This window comes from Chenopodium album, chromosome 20 (genome assembly GCF_948465745.1).
Source record: "Chenopodium album chromosome 20, dcCheAlbu1.1, whole genome shotgun sequence".
In the NCBI taxonomy this organism is placed as follows: Eukaryota; Viridiplantae; Streptophyta; class Magnoliopsida; order Caryophyllales; family Amaranthaceae; genus Chenopodium; species Chenopodium album.
In genome coordinates, this window is record NC_137853.1 from 41775913 (window position 1) to 41792538 (window position 16626).

Sequence of the window (16626 nt, forward strand, 5' to 3'; positions counted from 1 at the left end):
CATATTAATAAAAATAAAAATTAATCAGCAAATAGAACTCTCTTTTTTTTTTTTTTTTTTTGAACGGATTAGGGAGGGGTGATTTCATTGAATAATAATAGTCATTTGGCACTTACAATATCCCTTAAGAGATCTAAATTCTCAACACAAAAATTAAACACCTCTAAACTAATAACATCGCTTCTGAACTGCTCTGCATAATTTTAAATGTCTTTACATCATTCTTGACCATCAAAATCACAATCTCTTCTTTGAATAAAACTCAGATTAGTTCATGCATAATCTCTTCTTATCCTATCAAAATCCTTATTTAATAATAAACCAACCCCCCCCCCCCCCCCCCCCCAAATGAATTATTTCCCCAACGTTTAAAAAACTATGTAGTCATGTGGATAAGTAATGCCTTCCCATCTTTCTTTGCCAAAGTACTTAAGATTACAAGAATAGGCCTTCAACCACCAGGTTCATGCAATGCAACCTAAGATGCTCAATTTAAGCAGTAACAAGAGAACTTTTTCTAAGACAAACAAGTATAATAGCTGATCCTGTTGACAGCACTACAAACAGCAAATTCCGACTGCGATATTGCAGCAGCATATAGAGCAATTCTAACATTGGCCACCTCAAGTTTGCCAAGATAGATGAAACCCTCTCCTTTTTCCTGTCTTTCACTACTACCTAGACCTACTCAGAATTTAGCACTACAAGCTAGACCCGCTAATGCTCTGTACACACAAGAGTTACAAAGATGTATACAAGCGAACAATGTTTACCAAAGTGAAGTAGTTACTTTCTCAAACTCCTCTTCAGCGTTTTCAAGGGCACCCTTGACAGCATCCACACTCGTCTGCAGCAATGCAATCTCAGCATCCTTTCTCTCTTTCTTTGAAACTACTAAGGCCCGTTTCTCCTTTAATTCTGCAATCTTCTTATCTAACTCTGCAACCTCCTCGTTGATTTTTGACTTCTCAAAATTACGCTCGATGATCTGAGTCTCAATCTCTTTAGACGTGTTTTGAGCATGCTCGTACTTGCCTTTTATGGATATCATCTTGTTCAATTGCTCTCTTACCGGTGCTACATTAAATCCTAGTTCTTCCAAGTCAACAAGAGCTTCCAGATACCCATCTAAGAGGCTTTTGGGTTCACTAAAAAGAGACTTTGATATTCTCTCCACTAAACTGGTGAAAGTTACCATACTGCCTATGGCTAATCCTTCACGACATTCTTCCTTGCAATTATACAAAGGGAGGAAATGCGGCTTTTGAGGAATTCGCTTCAAAACTTCCATGTTCTCTATCATCTCCCAGATAAGGGAATTCTTTACAAAGGGCAAGTCTCGACTTTCCACAGGCACAATTGCAGTGGACTGTGATTGTATTGGCGTTTCGAAATTCTTGTATTGCTCTTGGCTGACATTTTCAGCTGAAGTGCACCTATTATCTTGTTCATTCTCTTCAAGGAGACCAAAAGGTGTTGTCTTCAATTCTTCTCCTCTATCTCCACTCTCACCAGATTGATTAGCAGTCCCACCCAGAGGGATTCCTGCAAATTTTAATTAAAAGTTTTAGCAATAATCAAACAAAGGGTATAAGCATGTATAATACAGCATCTTACTTGCATCAGTAGTGGGAGAATGTGCACCTTCAAACCAGGCTGATAATGGCCTATCATCATCAGAAGCATTGCTGGAGGTTCCAGCAACAACTTTGTCAGACTCTCTAGGTACTACATTGTTAAAAACCTCAATGGCTTTCATTCTTGAATTATCTACATCATCTGCCAAATCCACACAAAATCACATCCAACAAAGCATGAGAAAAAGATCACCTAAATTTAAGCAACTTGCAAGTAATCAGAGGACAAATATAGGGTTTTCATTTTCAAGACCAATCACTAAATTCTCCAGTATAACAAATAAATTGACAACTGCAAAGGTCCCAACAACTACTTCAAAGGCTCAAAGCTACATAAATCATTTACAGTCGTTAAATGAACCATCTCCTTTGATAGGGTGAGAAGTGAAAAATGGCCACAAAGCTGACTTCATGAAAGGTTTCTTTTAAAAAGCCATGTGGTGCAACGAAGCACTAGAAAGCCAACAACCATAAGCACCCCCAAAGGGAAAAAAATATAAATTAAAAAAAAAAGTCAAACTTAAAACTTTTTACCCATATTGAGATGGGCTATACCTTCTCTTTGAGGATCAACCAGTTTGGTTGGTTTCTGTTTCCTTCCTTTCCTCAATACAGTCCTCAAAGCAACAGGTTTGACAGGTTCATCTGAATCCACCATGATTGATTCTGTTGGGACTTTCCTTTGTTTTCTCCCTTGCTTTTTTAAAGTACTTCTAGTACCCAGCCTACGTATGTCACTTAGTAACTTAATTTGATCTGTAAATTTCCTCACATGTTTATCATGATAATCAGTAGGTGCAGAGTCGCTAATCCCAGAAGGGTCAACAACGGTAACAGGCTTCTCAACTTCATTTGTTGGAAAGTGTCTTTCATCGTCATCTTTGGCATCAGAAGCTTCATCTTTCTTCTCCTCTTCCACAACTTCTGGCACTGCACCTGGTTACCCAATAAGAGAAATACGAAAATAGTAAGAACTTCAACCCACAGTTCAATATAATAATTGCATAATTAATGTATACTTGCATAAAAATATACCTGCTTCTTTAGTCTGTGGACTACCAAGCCGAAACAGCACTTTAGGTGGCCGGCCTCTCTTCCTCTTTTGATTGGTGACTTCACCTTCTTTCTGTTGCTCACTCCCCTAACAGAAAAGAAAGATATCCTGCTATATTAGCAATCCTAAATGAGAGAAAGAAGACATCCCTCCAGGATTCCCGAGGAGGTTCGAGAAAGATTGGAAATAATAGTTTTTTAAAAAAATAAATAAAAATAAAAAATAAAACATGAGGTAAATCAGGTACTTGGAAAAAAGAAAATTTGGGGAAAGAAAGAAATGTTTCATTGTGAACAGATGGAATGAAAGTGCCGTCTATTTACATTGCTTACTACGCTTTCATGATCTGCTGAAGAATCCACGTTTTTCTCTTCAACATCTACAGCCTTTTTATGCCCCAATATCAATTGCTGACTTGAACTTTCACCTAGTGTGTCAATCATCTTGCCATTATGCGTCAGCCCTATGACTATAGATCCAAATTGTTTCATCACATCACTTTTATTTGAGGTTTGGTCGATAGTATCTCCAACAGCATTCCCTAAATAATATGAAAGTAATGCTCAACCGACAATTTTTATCAGAAGAGATGCTGAAATTTTATAAAAATATATTAAATACCTGACATTAAAGGTCGTAATCTTGGTCTTCCTCTCTTTCTCAAGGCAGATTGTTTCTCATGGTCCACCTAATTAGGAAAATCAAAATGTTAAGGATTGATCTATACATCAAGTAATGAGTTAATGACAAATGGAAGGCAATTAAGTATACCAGCCACATAACAAAATTTTGAGAGAAGGAAAAGCAAAAGAAAGAAGAAGCATTCAGAATTCAGCATTATTGACAAATGGAAGGCAATTAATTATACCAACCACATAACAAAATCTTGAGAGAAGGAAAAGCAAAAGAAAGAAGCATTCAGAATTCAGCAATATTAAACCTTCTACTCACAAGTCATCCTTTGGCATGAATAGTAAATCTTGAAAAAATTGTAGGAAATTATCATTTACATTCCAAATTATACAAAACAGTTTGTTTTAAAATACCTCACAAAGCAATCTATTTGATTAATACTACAGTGGAAAGAATTTTACTCTCTGCACTGAATATGATAACTCAAAACTTTTAGCCACTAGGGTAGTATATGGCAATGCATCAGGGTGCTACCATCATGCAATATTGCAATGGAGCACAATAATGGAAAGGTGATACTAGCATCTGGTGCAATAGGGAGCCCTCAGCATTTTGGTTGAGTGCTATTGGTCGACTTGGTCCTAGGCAATACCTTTCATCATGGGGCATACCCCTTACCCTGCACTTGCCATATGTGGGTCAATTCCTTAATCACACTCATAGATACTCTCTCCATATTTTATTACTTGCTCTATTTCTCCATGCGCAAAGTTTTAGGAGAAATAGTAGAAAGTAATAAAATATGAAATGGGGTTGGTGGAAGAACAAAGTATGATAGTTGGGAGGAGAGAGAATATGAAAGCATTAAAGTATGATAGTTGGGGGGTCCACTAAGAGAGAAGAAATAGTTAAATATTGTGAAAGGTTTCCAAAAAAAGGAAATGGAGCAAGTAATAAAATACGGCCACAAAAGGAAAGTGGAGCAAGTAATAAAATACGGAGGAAGTATGGCTTAATCCTTCAACCTTCAATTCCTATAGAGCATTCCGCTAATTTTAGGGCTTACCTAGAGGCTATTCAAGGCTAAATCATGGTGGAAGAAGTGCAGTTCGCCCGAACATGCTTGAAGGTAACTGAAAGTCCGTTTTGGGGCCTGCTTTAAAAAATTTGCCCAAACCACCCAAGAGGCTCGAGTGAACCTGGCTTGATTCACCCAAACCTGGGAATTGTTCACTCGAGTTATGCTTCATCAAGTGACATGAAAATCTCTTGTCTATTGGAGTGTTTTTATGCCTTGCACTATGCATAATCATGTTGGTCATTGTACTAGGGTAACAAGAAGAGATGTAGAATGTTTAGGAAGTGAAAGAGAGCCTCAATTGTAATAGCCTAAGCACTTAGGTCTTAACTCTTAAGTGTGAGAGAGAGTTGTATTGAGGTGGGAGCTTCAATGGTGTAATTGAGGCTTGTAATTTCCATCATTTTTCATCAAAGTATTACTTTACACTGGATTGGTGGATTTCTCCCAGTTCTCAAGTTTCCCACAGTAAATTTCTCCTTGTTTTCATCATACTTGGTTTGCTTGCTTAACTGTCTTTGTTGTTGAATATGTGGGTAATCACAAAGAAGTTAGCACTTACTCTCCACCTTTCGGAAGCTGCTTAAAGCATAAACTCTTTTCTTTTTCTGACTAGCCTGTATTCATTAGGCAACCATCTTCTCTATTGTACCGAACTCTGGCCACAACCATGAAGAAGATTATTTTCTGGGTCACTTTGATATGGCTCACTCCATTTGGCTTCTGCTGATGTTATGGTCAATATGAGATCAGCATTACTAACTACAGTTTTTTTCAGAAGGACCAGCTCTCTTTTGCAGGTGGAAAGGAAACTAAAGCTATAGTTCTATGGTATTGTTAATTGACAAATTGTCCAATAAAGCAATTCTTGGAAAGTAAACAAGAAACTTTTTGTAAAAGTGGTATAGAGAAGAGAGTTACCTGTAATTTTTCAAAATAAATAAATTAATAAACATAGCATCATTGTGCAGAACCAGACTGCTGTAACTTGTGCTCCCTTACTAGCCATCAGGGGCATCTAGGCATCTTAAAAATGAAGACCGTATGAATAGCTTCTGCTTGTACACCAATTAAGAATCTAGGAAACTCTTAACAGCCATTCATGTATAAATGTAAAAGCAGCTGACAATCTAATCTAGTTTAGGTAAGTTCAATTTGTCCTAATTCTATAAAGCCTTTTCTACGTCCCAACGAAGAGTAACATTTGTAAGATTACTTCAATGGCATAGAGCATTTCTTACCTTTAAAAGGAACACTTTTAGTCTATAAAGCTTTTTTTAGAGCTTACAAAAATAATCAGGAGTGGGTGACAAGTATAATCCTTGATGTTCTAATTCTCACTCCTTTCCCCACCCCAGCACAAATGCACAATACAAGACCACAATATCCATTTCCTACAATCTCACTTCCTAGGAACATTATTTTTGTGCAAAAACTATAGAGTGGATTCCATTTGTATGGCGAGAGTGGAATATCAATAGTGACAGATTTTGTATAAAAAAAGCATTAAGTTGGCCCGTGGAGTTCAAAAACAGCTTCTCATGTCACTGGCCAATAGTAATGTACATATAAGTGATATAACACAAAGAATCTTCCAGTGACATACCTTCATCTCTGTAGGATCAGAAGGCTGACTGATGTCTTCAAATTGTTTCAAATTAGAATGCTCAGGATGACCAGGAGCTGGGGAATCAATACCTACTGAAGTCACATTACTTGATCCCTCCATTTGTTGCGTTTTTAATTTGCATGTTTCAGGAGACAATGGCACATCAGATGCAGATTCATCATTCGATTTTCTTGAAGGTCTGGAATAACTAGCATCGCCATTAGCACTTGTCTGTTTAGTTTTTTTACTGCTAGGTGCTGCACTGCTGTAACTGGCCCTTTCATTGCCAGGCATCAACTCTTTCTGACAACTCCTAAGATTTATGATAAAATGTTTATCCGAGCCAGCACTCTTCACACCATCTGAACCTTCAGATGGGACGCGAGTCTTCTCCTTGTTACCACCATTAACAATATAGTTTGAACGCTTTTCAGAATTTGACGTCATTGAGGAATCCTAAAAGAGAAAGAAGAGTTTAAATACATAGAGCAAGCACCAGAAGCAAGGCAATTGGTCAGAGCTTCACAAGAAAGGAATAAACCCTGCAATAAATAGCTAGAAGCCCAAAGATGGCGCCTTACTCAACTATGACATATACCCACAGCTCATACCATCTGTTTCCAGATAAAGATCTTATGGCTCAAACAGTTGCCTTAATTAAGGGACATAAAGGCTTAACATCATCGTCAAAGATAACTAAAAGCCAGAAAATGAGAAAAGGGCCCTGTTTAGCAAGTCATTGGGAGTGTGGACAGAAATCCTATTTCACACTTTTAAGTTTCAATCCCAGCACCGTGGGAGAGTGGACAGAAATCCTATTGCTAAATAGCTTAAATCAAAAGGCTATTTCTGATCACAACCTCAAATAGAACAATCCCCACCAACCATCTAACTACCAACATGCTAAGAACTAGAAGATAGGGAAAAGGAAAATATTGCACGAAGGAAATTAAAATTATATATATATATATATATATATATATATATATATATATATATATATATATATATAGAGAGAGAGAGAGAGAGAGAGAGAGAGCTCAACTTAAAAGGAGAAAAATAAATGATATAGCCACTAAATACTGAAATTCCCTTGGTTGAAACATCATCTCAGGGGTTTAAGGCAAAGCATACCTGGGAAGTATGAATCCACTTGCCACTACTCCACTCCATGTGGAGCCTCAAATCTGCATGAGACAGTTCCTTTTCCTTTTTTGTGCGCTTAAAGTAAACTATGTACCTTCTGTCTGCAAGAATTTTGGTCACCACCCCACTCAACCAACGATAATCGTAAAATGCGTCCACTTTCTCCAGTAAATTGAAAATTTTGTTACTCGAACTAGGAGGTGAAGGTCTAATATGATCAGAATCTACAGCTACTTTTTGAAGTCCGACTTCCTTTGAGCTTTGATACTCCACCAAGAACAAGTTATTAGCAGCTTGTCTAATGAAAGTTGCAGGGAACCAAACATCACACGAACTATCTGGATCAATGTTCACTTCTACAGCTGTTCCTGGGCTAAAATTCAAATCCCTCATTCTCTGTCAAGAATAAGAATCAAAAGGCCAGATCAACCACCAAGCTTGTAGATGTATGGATAGGAGAAGACTTAAAACTGTGAAATGAGCTGCACATGAGGAGAAGACTTGTGAAAGAAAAACCTTAGATGTAAGTAATATTCCAAAGGAGGCCATGTAAAAAAAAAAGGACTTATATCTAGTGCTGGCAAAAGTTAATCTGACACAGTAGCAAAACACAAACCAAAAACGTAAAAATCAGTTAGCGTCAAAATTTTCAGGCCAAAATTGGCACGACTTTAACCGCTCAACTTAAACATATAGAAAATTTTAGCAAAATATGTATATTCTTTAAACTTTTAATATACTACTATACCATCAAGTTAGGAGCTAGCCAAACATGAATTGATGAGAGTGGAAATGTGGAATGACAAATCGGGCATAAGAAATTGATTTAGTGTTTGTTTCTTAAATCACTAACTTAAATAGGTAAAAAGGGTCAATACTCCTAACGGAAAAGGTAAGTTAAAGTCTCAAGAATTGATTTAGATGGGTTGGGTTAGTGTCAAGGGTTTTCAACATTCTAATTAAGGCCTTTAAGTTAAATTAGGCATACAACAATCAGGGATGAGGAGTTTAAAACCAGCTTACATTGTGACCTCCTAACACTTTCTGACTAGCAACTAAATCAGTGCTCCAAATATCCATGACCAGCTTGGGGTGGGGGAGGGAGAAAGATAGATCTCGTCCTAAAGAATTTGTCAAAGAGCCCTCTTCCATCAAGAAATTTAGAGTCTAAAATCAAAATTTTGTCAACAAACCACATTATTAGATTCAAAACATTTACATTATAATCTCCAGTCACAAAAATAATTAAGCATGAAAACTGCAAAGCCAAATTAATAAGCCATAGATCAATTTTTGATTTGGTGGTAAGCAACAAACAGAGACCAATATAGTAATTCTAAGTCAATTGAACTTCACACAGCAATTTTCCGGAGGTATAAGCAAATAAGGTCATCCAGCACATTGCCAACCACATAATTTGCATATTGGAGGAAGTAGAGAAGTTTGACTATTTTTCTAAGACAACATTCACACCACGCATCCATACAGGGCTGGACATAAGAAATTGACATGTTCAGGGATCAAAAAAGGATAATTGGGCAAATATTATGAAGTACCTGATTAATATAACTTTAAGAAAAATAGCTATCTTTAATATAAATCCAAATTAATACCTTAAAAGACTCCTTCACTAGAGTGACGCTACCACTAAGCTAAAAGAATAGCTCGTTGGGCCCTAAATTTATAGTTACTATTGGCAATCAACAGTAACATTAGAAAGGATAGCACAAATTATAATGCATTCATTAACCAAAACGAACAAAAAGGCACAAATGTCCTCATTTCTCCAACCAAATCGTAAAACATGTAGCAAGTAAATTGCAACAAATAAATACTCTCAGCAGACCTTGCAACATATTCCATATCCGTCAATCAAAGCTAGCTAATTTCCTACCCATAATATAGGTAGAGTAACAAACTTCCACTCGTAATCGAAATGTAACTTCACATGAGTGCAAGAACTCCCGAGCAGTTCAGACTTCAGAAAGCAAGAACACAATCACCACAGGTCCACAACAAAGCCCTGGAAATGACGAAACTCAGACAATTCCAATCACTGCCCCTAAAAAGGCAACAACTGAAGACTCCCTAGAGCTAAATTTCCAACAAATTCCATAAATCAGTCTTCCTAACCATAATAATATAACTGTAGTAAAAAAAATGAGCTGAAAACTCAGAGACAAATCAACAAATTGAAGAACTCGAGAACAATTAAAAGATCCCAATTATAAAAATCCTCAATTAAACCCTAAAAAGAAACAAACCCATAAAATTAAAGCAACCCAGATTCAAAATCTGACAAAAAGACAAAACCCCAAATTAGAAAAACCCTAAAATGCAAATTGATACCTGCTTTTGAGGGAGAACCCAGATGCCATGGACCCAATTCTTGTGAATCCTAAGATCAGAAGCATCAAATTCTATCTCATCAGGCGGACTGGAGAAGAAAACTCTGTACCTATTTTGCGAAACAATACAAGTGACAACACCACACCACCACCCATCTTGATAAAACGCATCAACAACGTCGTCTAAATCGAAAGAAACCCTTTCATTCTCATCAACAGGAGGTTTAGGTCTTACGAATTCGGAATCAACAAATTCCCTCAAAAGGGAAGAACCATTTTCATCAGACAATAAATTGTTGTACTCAACAAAAATCTGTTCTTGATTTTGCTTTAATTGAGGAGGTTGAATGACAGTAGCAGAATACCAAGCACCCTTAAAACCTTCTTCGTCAGATGTAACTTCAACTTGGGATCCGATTGAGAAAAAGGGGTTAATTTGATTTGGATTTGGGAAATGGGGGAGTGAAGAAGAAGATGTAGTAGGAGTAGAAGAATAGGGGATGAAAATGGGGGGTTTTCGTTGATTTTCGAGACGTTTGGTTTTGGATTTAGGTTGCATTTTTCAGTTTGGTGAAAAATAAGGGGTAATTGGTCATTATTTCTTCTCTTCACTCTTTTTTGTCCTCTAAACTACGCTCATCTTTCGACTCTGATTTTTTTTTTCCCCCCTAATTTTTCACTAATCTTGTTTTGGCGGGATGTAAGTGCATTAGATTTTTCAGAAATCAATTTTGTGACGTGGTATGATTTTTTTAGATTTGTATGCACATGTATGGAGTCGATTATGATGTGGACTAAAGTTGATTTTGTATTTTGGGTATGTTTCGCTAATTCGATAAATCTTATCTATAAATGCAAAATTATTGACATCCATAACAACCGCTTAAATATTAAATATGGGAGCCAATGAGTATTACAAACTTATAGGACATATTTGAGAAATTCAATATTCCCATCCACAAACAAGACCCGACAAATTTTGACCATATCTTTAAAACTAAATAGAATAATGCTTTTTGAGCATGATATTAGAACTCGGAGTGGATTGAAATATAAAATAAGTTAATATTATGGATGGTATAAATAGATTTATAACTCGACTTTCTTCATTTAATAAAGACGTTGATTTCATCACCCTTTTTCAATAAATATGCAATTGAAAATGTTACTTTTGTTCTTGTATTTCATACAAATTCTTAAATGGACCTGGTTCACACTAATTTATTGTGGACCACTAACATTAGAGAAACTATGGTTGTTTTATTAATACAAAAAAAAAAGTCACTATAATAAAATAAAGGTCACTATGTTGAAAATAAAAGTCATTTTGGTAATATATAGGCTATAAGAGGTTAATTTTTTTAATAAAATATTTTATAAGATCAATATTAATAATAAAGGTCACTATGTTAAATAAGGGTCATAACGTCGTACTTCAAGTTCACAATTGTATTAAACATTATGCAACTTTTAATAAAGGTTACTATGTTAAAAATAAGGTTACTATGTTAAAAATAAAGGTCACTATGTTCAATATAGTGTCAGTTGCGTATGTATAAACCTCGGGTCCACGCAAGTATTTCTGTGTATTTCAAGGGAAAAAATTCTCATCGCCTACCATTGCCAAGAAAATGAAAATGTATGACGTATGACATATTGATACTCTCATTACAAAAACAAAAAAAAAAAAAAAAAAAAACAAAAAAAAAAAATAAAATCCATATGAACAATATATCAATGATCATACTTACAATGTAGAATAATACCCAAGAAGTGAGATCAAATCTAGGTACTTAAAGAAGAAGAAGGAAAAAAAAAAAAAAAAAAAAACTTAAACCTTATATTAGACAAATGTTACATCTTATAAACCAACACACACATTCCGTACAAACGAATTATCTACTGCTTCTCCCGTAAAAAAGAAAAATATCAGGTACACGCTTGTGTTTGTGGGGGAGATTGTTTATCTATGGCTTCTTCCTTAACCTCAGTTGGATTGGTGAGTAACCCATCAATCTCTTTCCTCAAAATACAAGAAAAATCGTATAAATCTCCAACCTTTGCTAATTTTGGACAGAAAAATGACAAATCTTTGAAGTGGGTTAATCCCAATCTCAATCTGAAAAGGGTGGTTTCGATTAGAGCATCAGTTTCAAATGGGTCTCCTGGGCTTTATTCTTCCAAACAATTGGAGCTTTCAGTGAAGAACGTTGACCTAGTTTTGGAAGAAGTCAGACCTTATCTCATTTCTGATGGTGGAAATGTGGATGTTGTTTCTGTTGAAGATGGCATCATTACCCTTCAACTTCAAGGTTTTATTCCAATTCAATGTTATTTTTTTTTTTCTTTAGTTGCATGTATAGTGTTTGCTGATTACTTGATTGCCATTTATTTTAATCTTATTCTCTTATAATAAGCTGTTGATTTAGGTTTAACCTCTAGAATTATGCAAAGCTGTATTTTACTATGTTAATTGCAAAGGTGGAATCTTTCATTAATACGAGTATTAGTAATTGCAAAGGTGAAGCATTTGATTGATGATGGTCATTGCAAAGATGAAATATTTGATTGATAATGGTAATTGTGAAGGTGAAATTTTTGATTGGTAACTACAAAGGTGAAATCTTTGATTGATAATGGTAATTGCAAAGTTTTTTGGTTGTGTGTTTGGGATCCCTTCATTGAGTAGGTGTATTGTGTCCATTAGTTGCATCAATACCAGACATTGATCATCATTTTCATCAAGACCATCAAGAAGTTTGCCCAAGTGTTGTAGCCCTTGAAGGGAGAGGCATCGAGTTGACTTGTACCTCAGTCATGGTCTTATAGGTCATATGCTAGTAGTTATAATATACTTCTTGCTCCTCCATCCATGTACTAAGATTAGGTACTCCCTCCGTCCCTAAATTACATTCCTGTTTCTAGCATTTATTCCTCACATAATAGAGGAAAATAGGAATGTAATTAAGGGATAGAGGGAGTAGTTCTAGCCAATATGTTTTTACTTATGGGTAGGAGAGAGTTCTGATTGAGGATTGTCCTTCCAACATATATTCTCATGTAATGTTTGAAAAAATTTGTATGCAATGATAATGAGAGGGTTTTCATGTAAAAATTTACATCCCCTTGATCATGGGTTTGCCTAGGATAGTGAGTTCATCAAAAAAAGTTATTTATTTATGGGTGATGGCCATTGATGATGGCGGGTGACTGTCATCCACAAACTTGAGCAAGTAATAATCATTGAGTTGGGCCTCAAGATGTACCATCCACATGAGATAGTTATAGGAAGAGTTTGAGAGTATTTGGAATTGTTATAACAGTGAGGGGTTTTGATGGTCCTTGGTCATCTGGAATGCTGATTGATTGTTGGTGCTCATTGGCATTTAACAGCACAGTAGTGAGACGGGATTGACAAACAATTAGGATGAGTAATTAATGGGAGCCAATAACATGTACAAGTAGAAATTGGATTGTATTTGCATTGTATGATGAGTATGAGAGTATACTCTGTATATACAGTTGTTGCAGGGAGACTACCACCACTACAGTGCTACAAATTAGCAACCTGACAATATAAGATAAATGCTAGAGATGAGTGATAATTATCTACAAGCAGTTTAAGTGAGCATGAAGAGCTGAGGTGCAAGACTTGGTCAAACACTCTCTCGAAAACATCTCTTTATTTTTCAATATGTCATGCGAGACCAAGAGTGTCGATAGAAACTAATTGTGGAAGACTGAGAATTATTTGCTGTTGTCTTCATTCATTCCAGTAGCTTGTAAACATAATGCAAGCATTTTTCCACAACCTTAAAATGTTTAACCCATGCCATAATAGTCATTGGCTATGAAACCTGAGACACAATTTTCGGGATGTCAGCTGTTGTGTTTTGTTACCTTAAGCTTGATGTCAATTTGTCCTATTTGTTTATGCTGATTGTATGAATTAATCTGCTGCACTTAGCTTTCTTGCCCACAACTTGGATTATTTACCTTTCTTGGGCGTTCCTCTTCATTTGCTAGAGAGACTATAGATTAGCGTGGGCCATGTAGTTAGAACTCTTAGAAGGCTAACATTCTGAAATCCTTTATATTGTAGATTTCTACGTCAAAGCAATGACTATTGTATACTACGTGTAATAATCGTCTAAATTACCTATATTTATTCTTCACCCTCCAACCTAAAATAAACTTAGCTTTATGGTTGACTATGTCTCCAACTTTCCATCACTTACAATACCAGTAGATGGAGAAGGGGGACAAAAGCATGAGCAAGTTTTATTATAAGAGAGAATTTGTACAGATCAACTATTGACGTATATTTAAGGAAAGAGGAAGTTAATTCTGAGGTAAAATATTGTAATTTAAAAGTATTATGGATGGAAGAAAGTTATTTATTTTATTGCATGACAGGAGCATGTGAGAGTTGTCCCAGTTCATCAACCACCATGACAATGGGTATCGAAAGAGTGCTGAAGGAAAAATTTGGTGATGCAGTCAAGGATATTCGTCAAGTTAATGAAGGACAAGTTAATGAAACAACTGTTCAGGTATATCTTTCTTCAATGTGCAATATGAGATCAAGAAGTTTTGCCGGGTAACCATCTAACAATACTTTGGTGTTTGTAGGCGGTAAACAGTCATCTAGATATACTAAGACCTGCTATAAAGAACTATGGTGGAGAGGTGGAAGTTTTAACCATTGAGGGTGGGGATTGCACGGTTAAATATAAGGGACCAGAGACCATTGGGTCAGGAATAAAAGCAGCTATCAAAGAAAGATTTCCAGACATTTCAAATGTGATCTTTACGAGTTAGAAAGGCAGTGTTTTCTGAAGTGCAGTTTGGATGTAAGTTGTTAGCTACTTCACCACATCCTTGTATGGTTTTCATAATACTTTTTAAGAGCATCTGTTATACAGACATGGTAAATCTTGTAGATAATTGATGTTTATTAATTCAACAAATAAGATACATTTCATTCAGTAGAGAAACTTGTCTATATCTCTACTATTAAGATATTGTTCTGGCTTCCATTTGATGCAAGATTGCAACAGGATGTTGGATAAGAAATTCATGCCTCATTCTTCGCATCACGGGCAAGAAAAATCGATTTAAGCTATCTTGAAAAATTGATCAAGAATGGTGTGTAAACAAAATAGCAAGTGATGGTCCAGCTGACAAGTCCCTGCATCACGCAATCCAACTCTTCAATAGGGTGAAATTCAACTATATAGAGCTTGTATAAAGTAGAGTTCATTTGCAATTACCTCGCCAAAGATTTGTAAATTTGCCTGAGGATAGTACCATAGGTGAAAATACCTGTGAAATAGCAGAATAATACTTGATAAGGATTATGGAGTTCTGTCACAATGTTTTGGAAACAGCATAATGTAGTTTTACAATTTTTTTTACTTCCTCTTTTCCTTGCTATATAAATCTACTGGAATTGAAGATAAGCAAGTGGCTTAGCAGACTTACTTCATAATTGGTATCTCAGCTAGTGGGCAACCAATGCCTATGATGCAGGCAAGAGCAAACCCAAACCATGTCCTATCAGTAAGGAACCAGAACGAATTCTGCTGCTGCAAACAACACATATGCTTCTATGTTGGCCGGGACACCTGATCTATACATCTCAGCACTCAGCTCAATAAATGCCACCAATGATCTGCGATAAAAACAAGTGCAATAAAATCTGTGTTCATTTATAATTCGTAATGTGTCTGTTGTATCAATATGATCATGGTTCGCTTTCCTGTCAAAAATATGGTCATTTCTGATCATGGTTTTAGAATAACTAACATTAGTGAGACAGCTGTTTTCTTAAAGCTTTCTTCTGGGTTTACGTTGAGCGATGCTCTTTCATCTAAGTAGAGTTGAAATACTCCAACGGTGCAGTAGAACAATCCCAGTAGAAAAGGAACCTAAGCCATCATCAGTGAGAGAGTGAGTGAGAGAAAGAGAAAGACTGACATACAGACAGACAGAGAGAGGGTTCAAACCCAAATGTTGGTGTGCAGAGGACCAATTTGAACTGAACCACTTTGATAAACCATGAGGTTAACCCGCGAATGGAGACCATCTATGAGGGGACCCAAGAAGAAGCCTGAACCAAACAGTGAGAGAGCGATAGGTGGCAATGCAGTTTTAAGTCGTACGCTGTCCTGCTTCTTTAGGCTGCTGCACTGGGGTTGTCTCGCGACATAGATTGATTTCCTATGTGACATTCCGCAGTTGTGTAGAGAAGGCAAAACATGTGTGCAAAGTGTAAGGTGATGTTGCATCTTGGTTTCTTTATATTTGATGCTCCTACGCTTCAGAAATGTACAATATGGAGTATATTTTATTGAGGGAAAACTTTTGTATACACCCGGTTTTCAGTAATTTACTGTACATCGGGTATACTTTTGTCAGATTTAGTGTCACTTTTGTCAAATTTAGTGTCACTTTTGTCAAATTTATCAATGAAGCATAAATAACTTATACTTCCTCCGTTTTCTTTTACTTGCAACACACCTTTTAGGCCCGCGGTTTTAGGAGATGATTAGTGAGGGTAAATGAGCGATTTTATCAATATAATTTTTACACGAAGATTAGAATAGGGTTAAGTATCATTTGTAAAAATTATAATGAATAATTTATCCGTTTACATTACATAAACCCGACCTCAAAACACATGCCACAAGGCTATGTTGCAAGTAAAAAGAAACGGAGGAAGTATATATCAGGGTAACTTTTATGCGTTTTAGTGTAATTTTTGCGTATTTTATTGTCACTTTATAACGGATGTTCAGTAATTTACTGAACATCCGTTTTATTTAAAAGTATGTGTTTATTGAGATAGTTGCTGAAATTTTAGTGTTGATACTCTTCTTTGTCTGCTACTTCAAACTTAAAAGTGCGGGAGAAAATTCTCAACCACGTATTGTTGATAAGAAGGGGACAGAAAAAATTCAAATAAAGAAATTCAATGAAGTATAAGATGTTTGGTTGATATGGGGTTTTATTTCCCATAGGCAATTACATTTCATTGGAATTAAATTTTCACGTTCAATTTCCTAGGAATTGCAGAAATTTGTTTGGTTGTTATAAAGAAAATTGCAATTCATGGGAAT

The 16626-nt window shown here is 35.9% G+C and overlaps 2 protein-coding genes across 9 annotated transcripts; one reads left to right on the forward strand and one right to left on the reverse strand.

Annotated features, from left to right (window-relative positions):
• Window positions 1-393: 393 nt before the first annotated feature.
• On the reverse strand, window positions 394-10263 carry LOC145598222 (DUF724 domain-containing protein 7-like). Of its 6 annotated transcripts, none has more exons than XM_081654550.1 (10): window positions 9507-10263; window positions 8181-8324; window positions 7146-7553; window positions 6009-6467; window positions 3313-3379; window positions 3024-3232; window positions 2673-2778; window positions 2193-2573; window positions 1618-1779; window positions 394-1545 (listed from the first exon to the last, which is right to left on the reverse strand). In XM_081654550.1, exons 1-10 carry the CDS (start codon window positions 10062-10064, stop codon window positions 770-772), a joined length of 3270 nt encoding a protein of 1089 aa, XP_081510676.1. In that variant the 5' UTR covers window positions 10065-10263; the 3' UTR covers window positions 394-769. The 6 variants fall into 6 exon arrangements, with proteins under 6 accessions (XP_081510676.1, XP_081510677.1, XP_081510675.1 ...); XM_081654551.1 differs by having other exon boundaries at window positions 1645-1779; window positions 3015-3232; window positions 9507-10188; XM_081654549.1 differs by having other exon boundaries at window positions 3015-3232; window positions 9507-10186.
• A 1067-nt stretch (window positions 10264-11330) lies between these two features.
• Window positions 11331-14922, forward strand: LOC145598496 (nifU-like protein 1, chloroplastic). 3 transcript variants are annotated; one of them, XM_081654859.1, is made up of 4 exons: window positions 11331-11817; window positions 13922-14058; window positions 14138-14358; window positions 14556-14922. In XM_081654859.1, exons 1-3 carry the CDS (start codon window positions 11475-11477, stop codon window positions 14324-14326), a joined length of 669 nt encoding a protein of 222 aa, XP_081510985.1. In that variant the 5' UTR covers window positions 11331-11474; the 3' UTR covers window positions 14327-14358; window positions 14556-14922. The 3 variants fall into 3 exon arrangements, with proteins under 3 accessions (XP_081510985.1, XP_081510984.1, XP_081510983.1); XM_081654858.1 differs by having other exon boundaries at window positions 14566-14922; XM_081654857.1 differs by lacking the exon at window positions 14556-14922 and having other exon boundaries at window positions 14138-14493.
• The last annotated feature ends 1704 nt before the right edge of the window (window positions 14923-16626 follow it).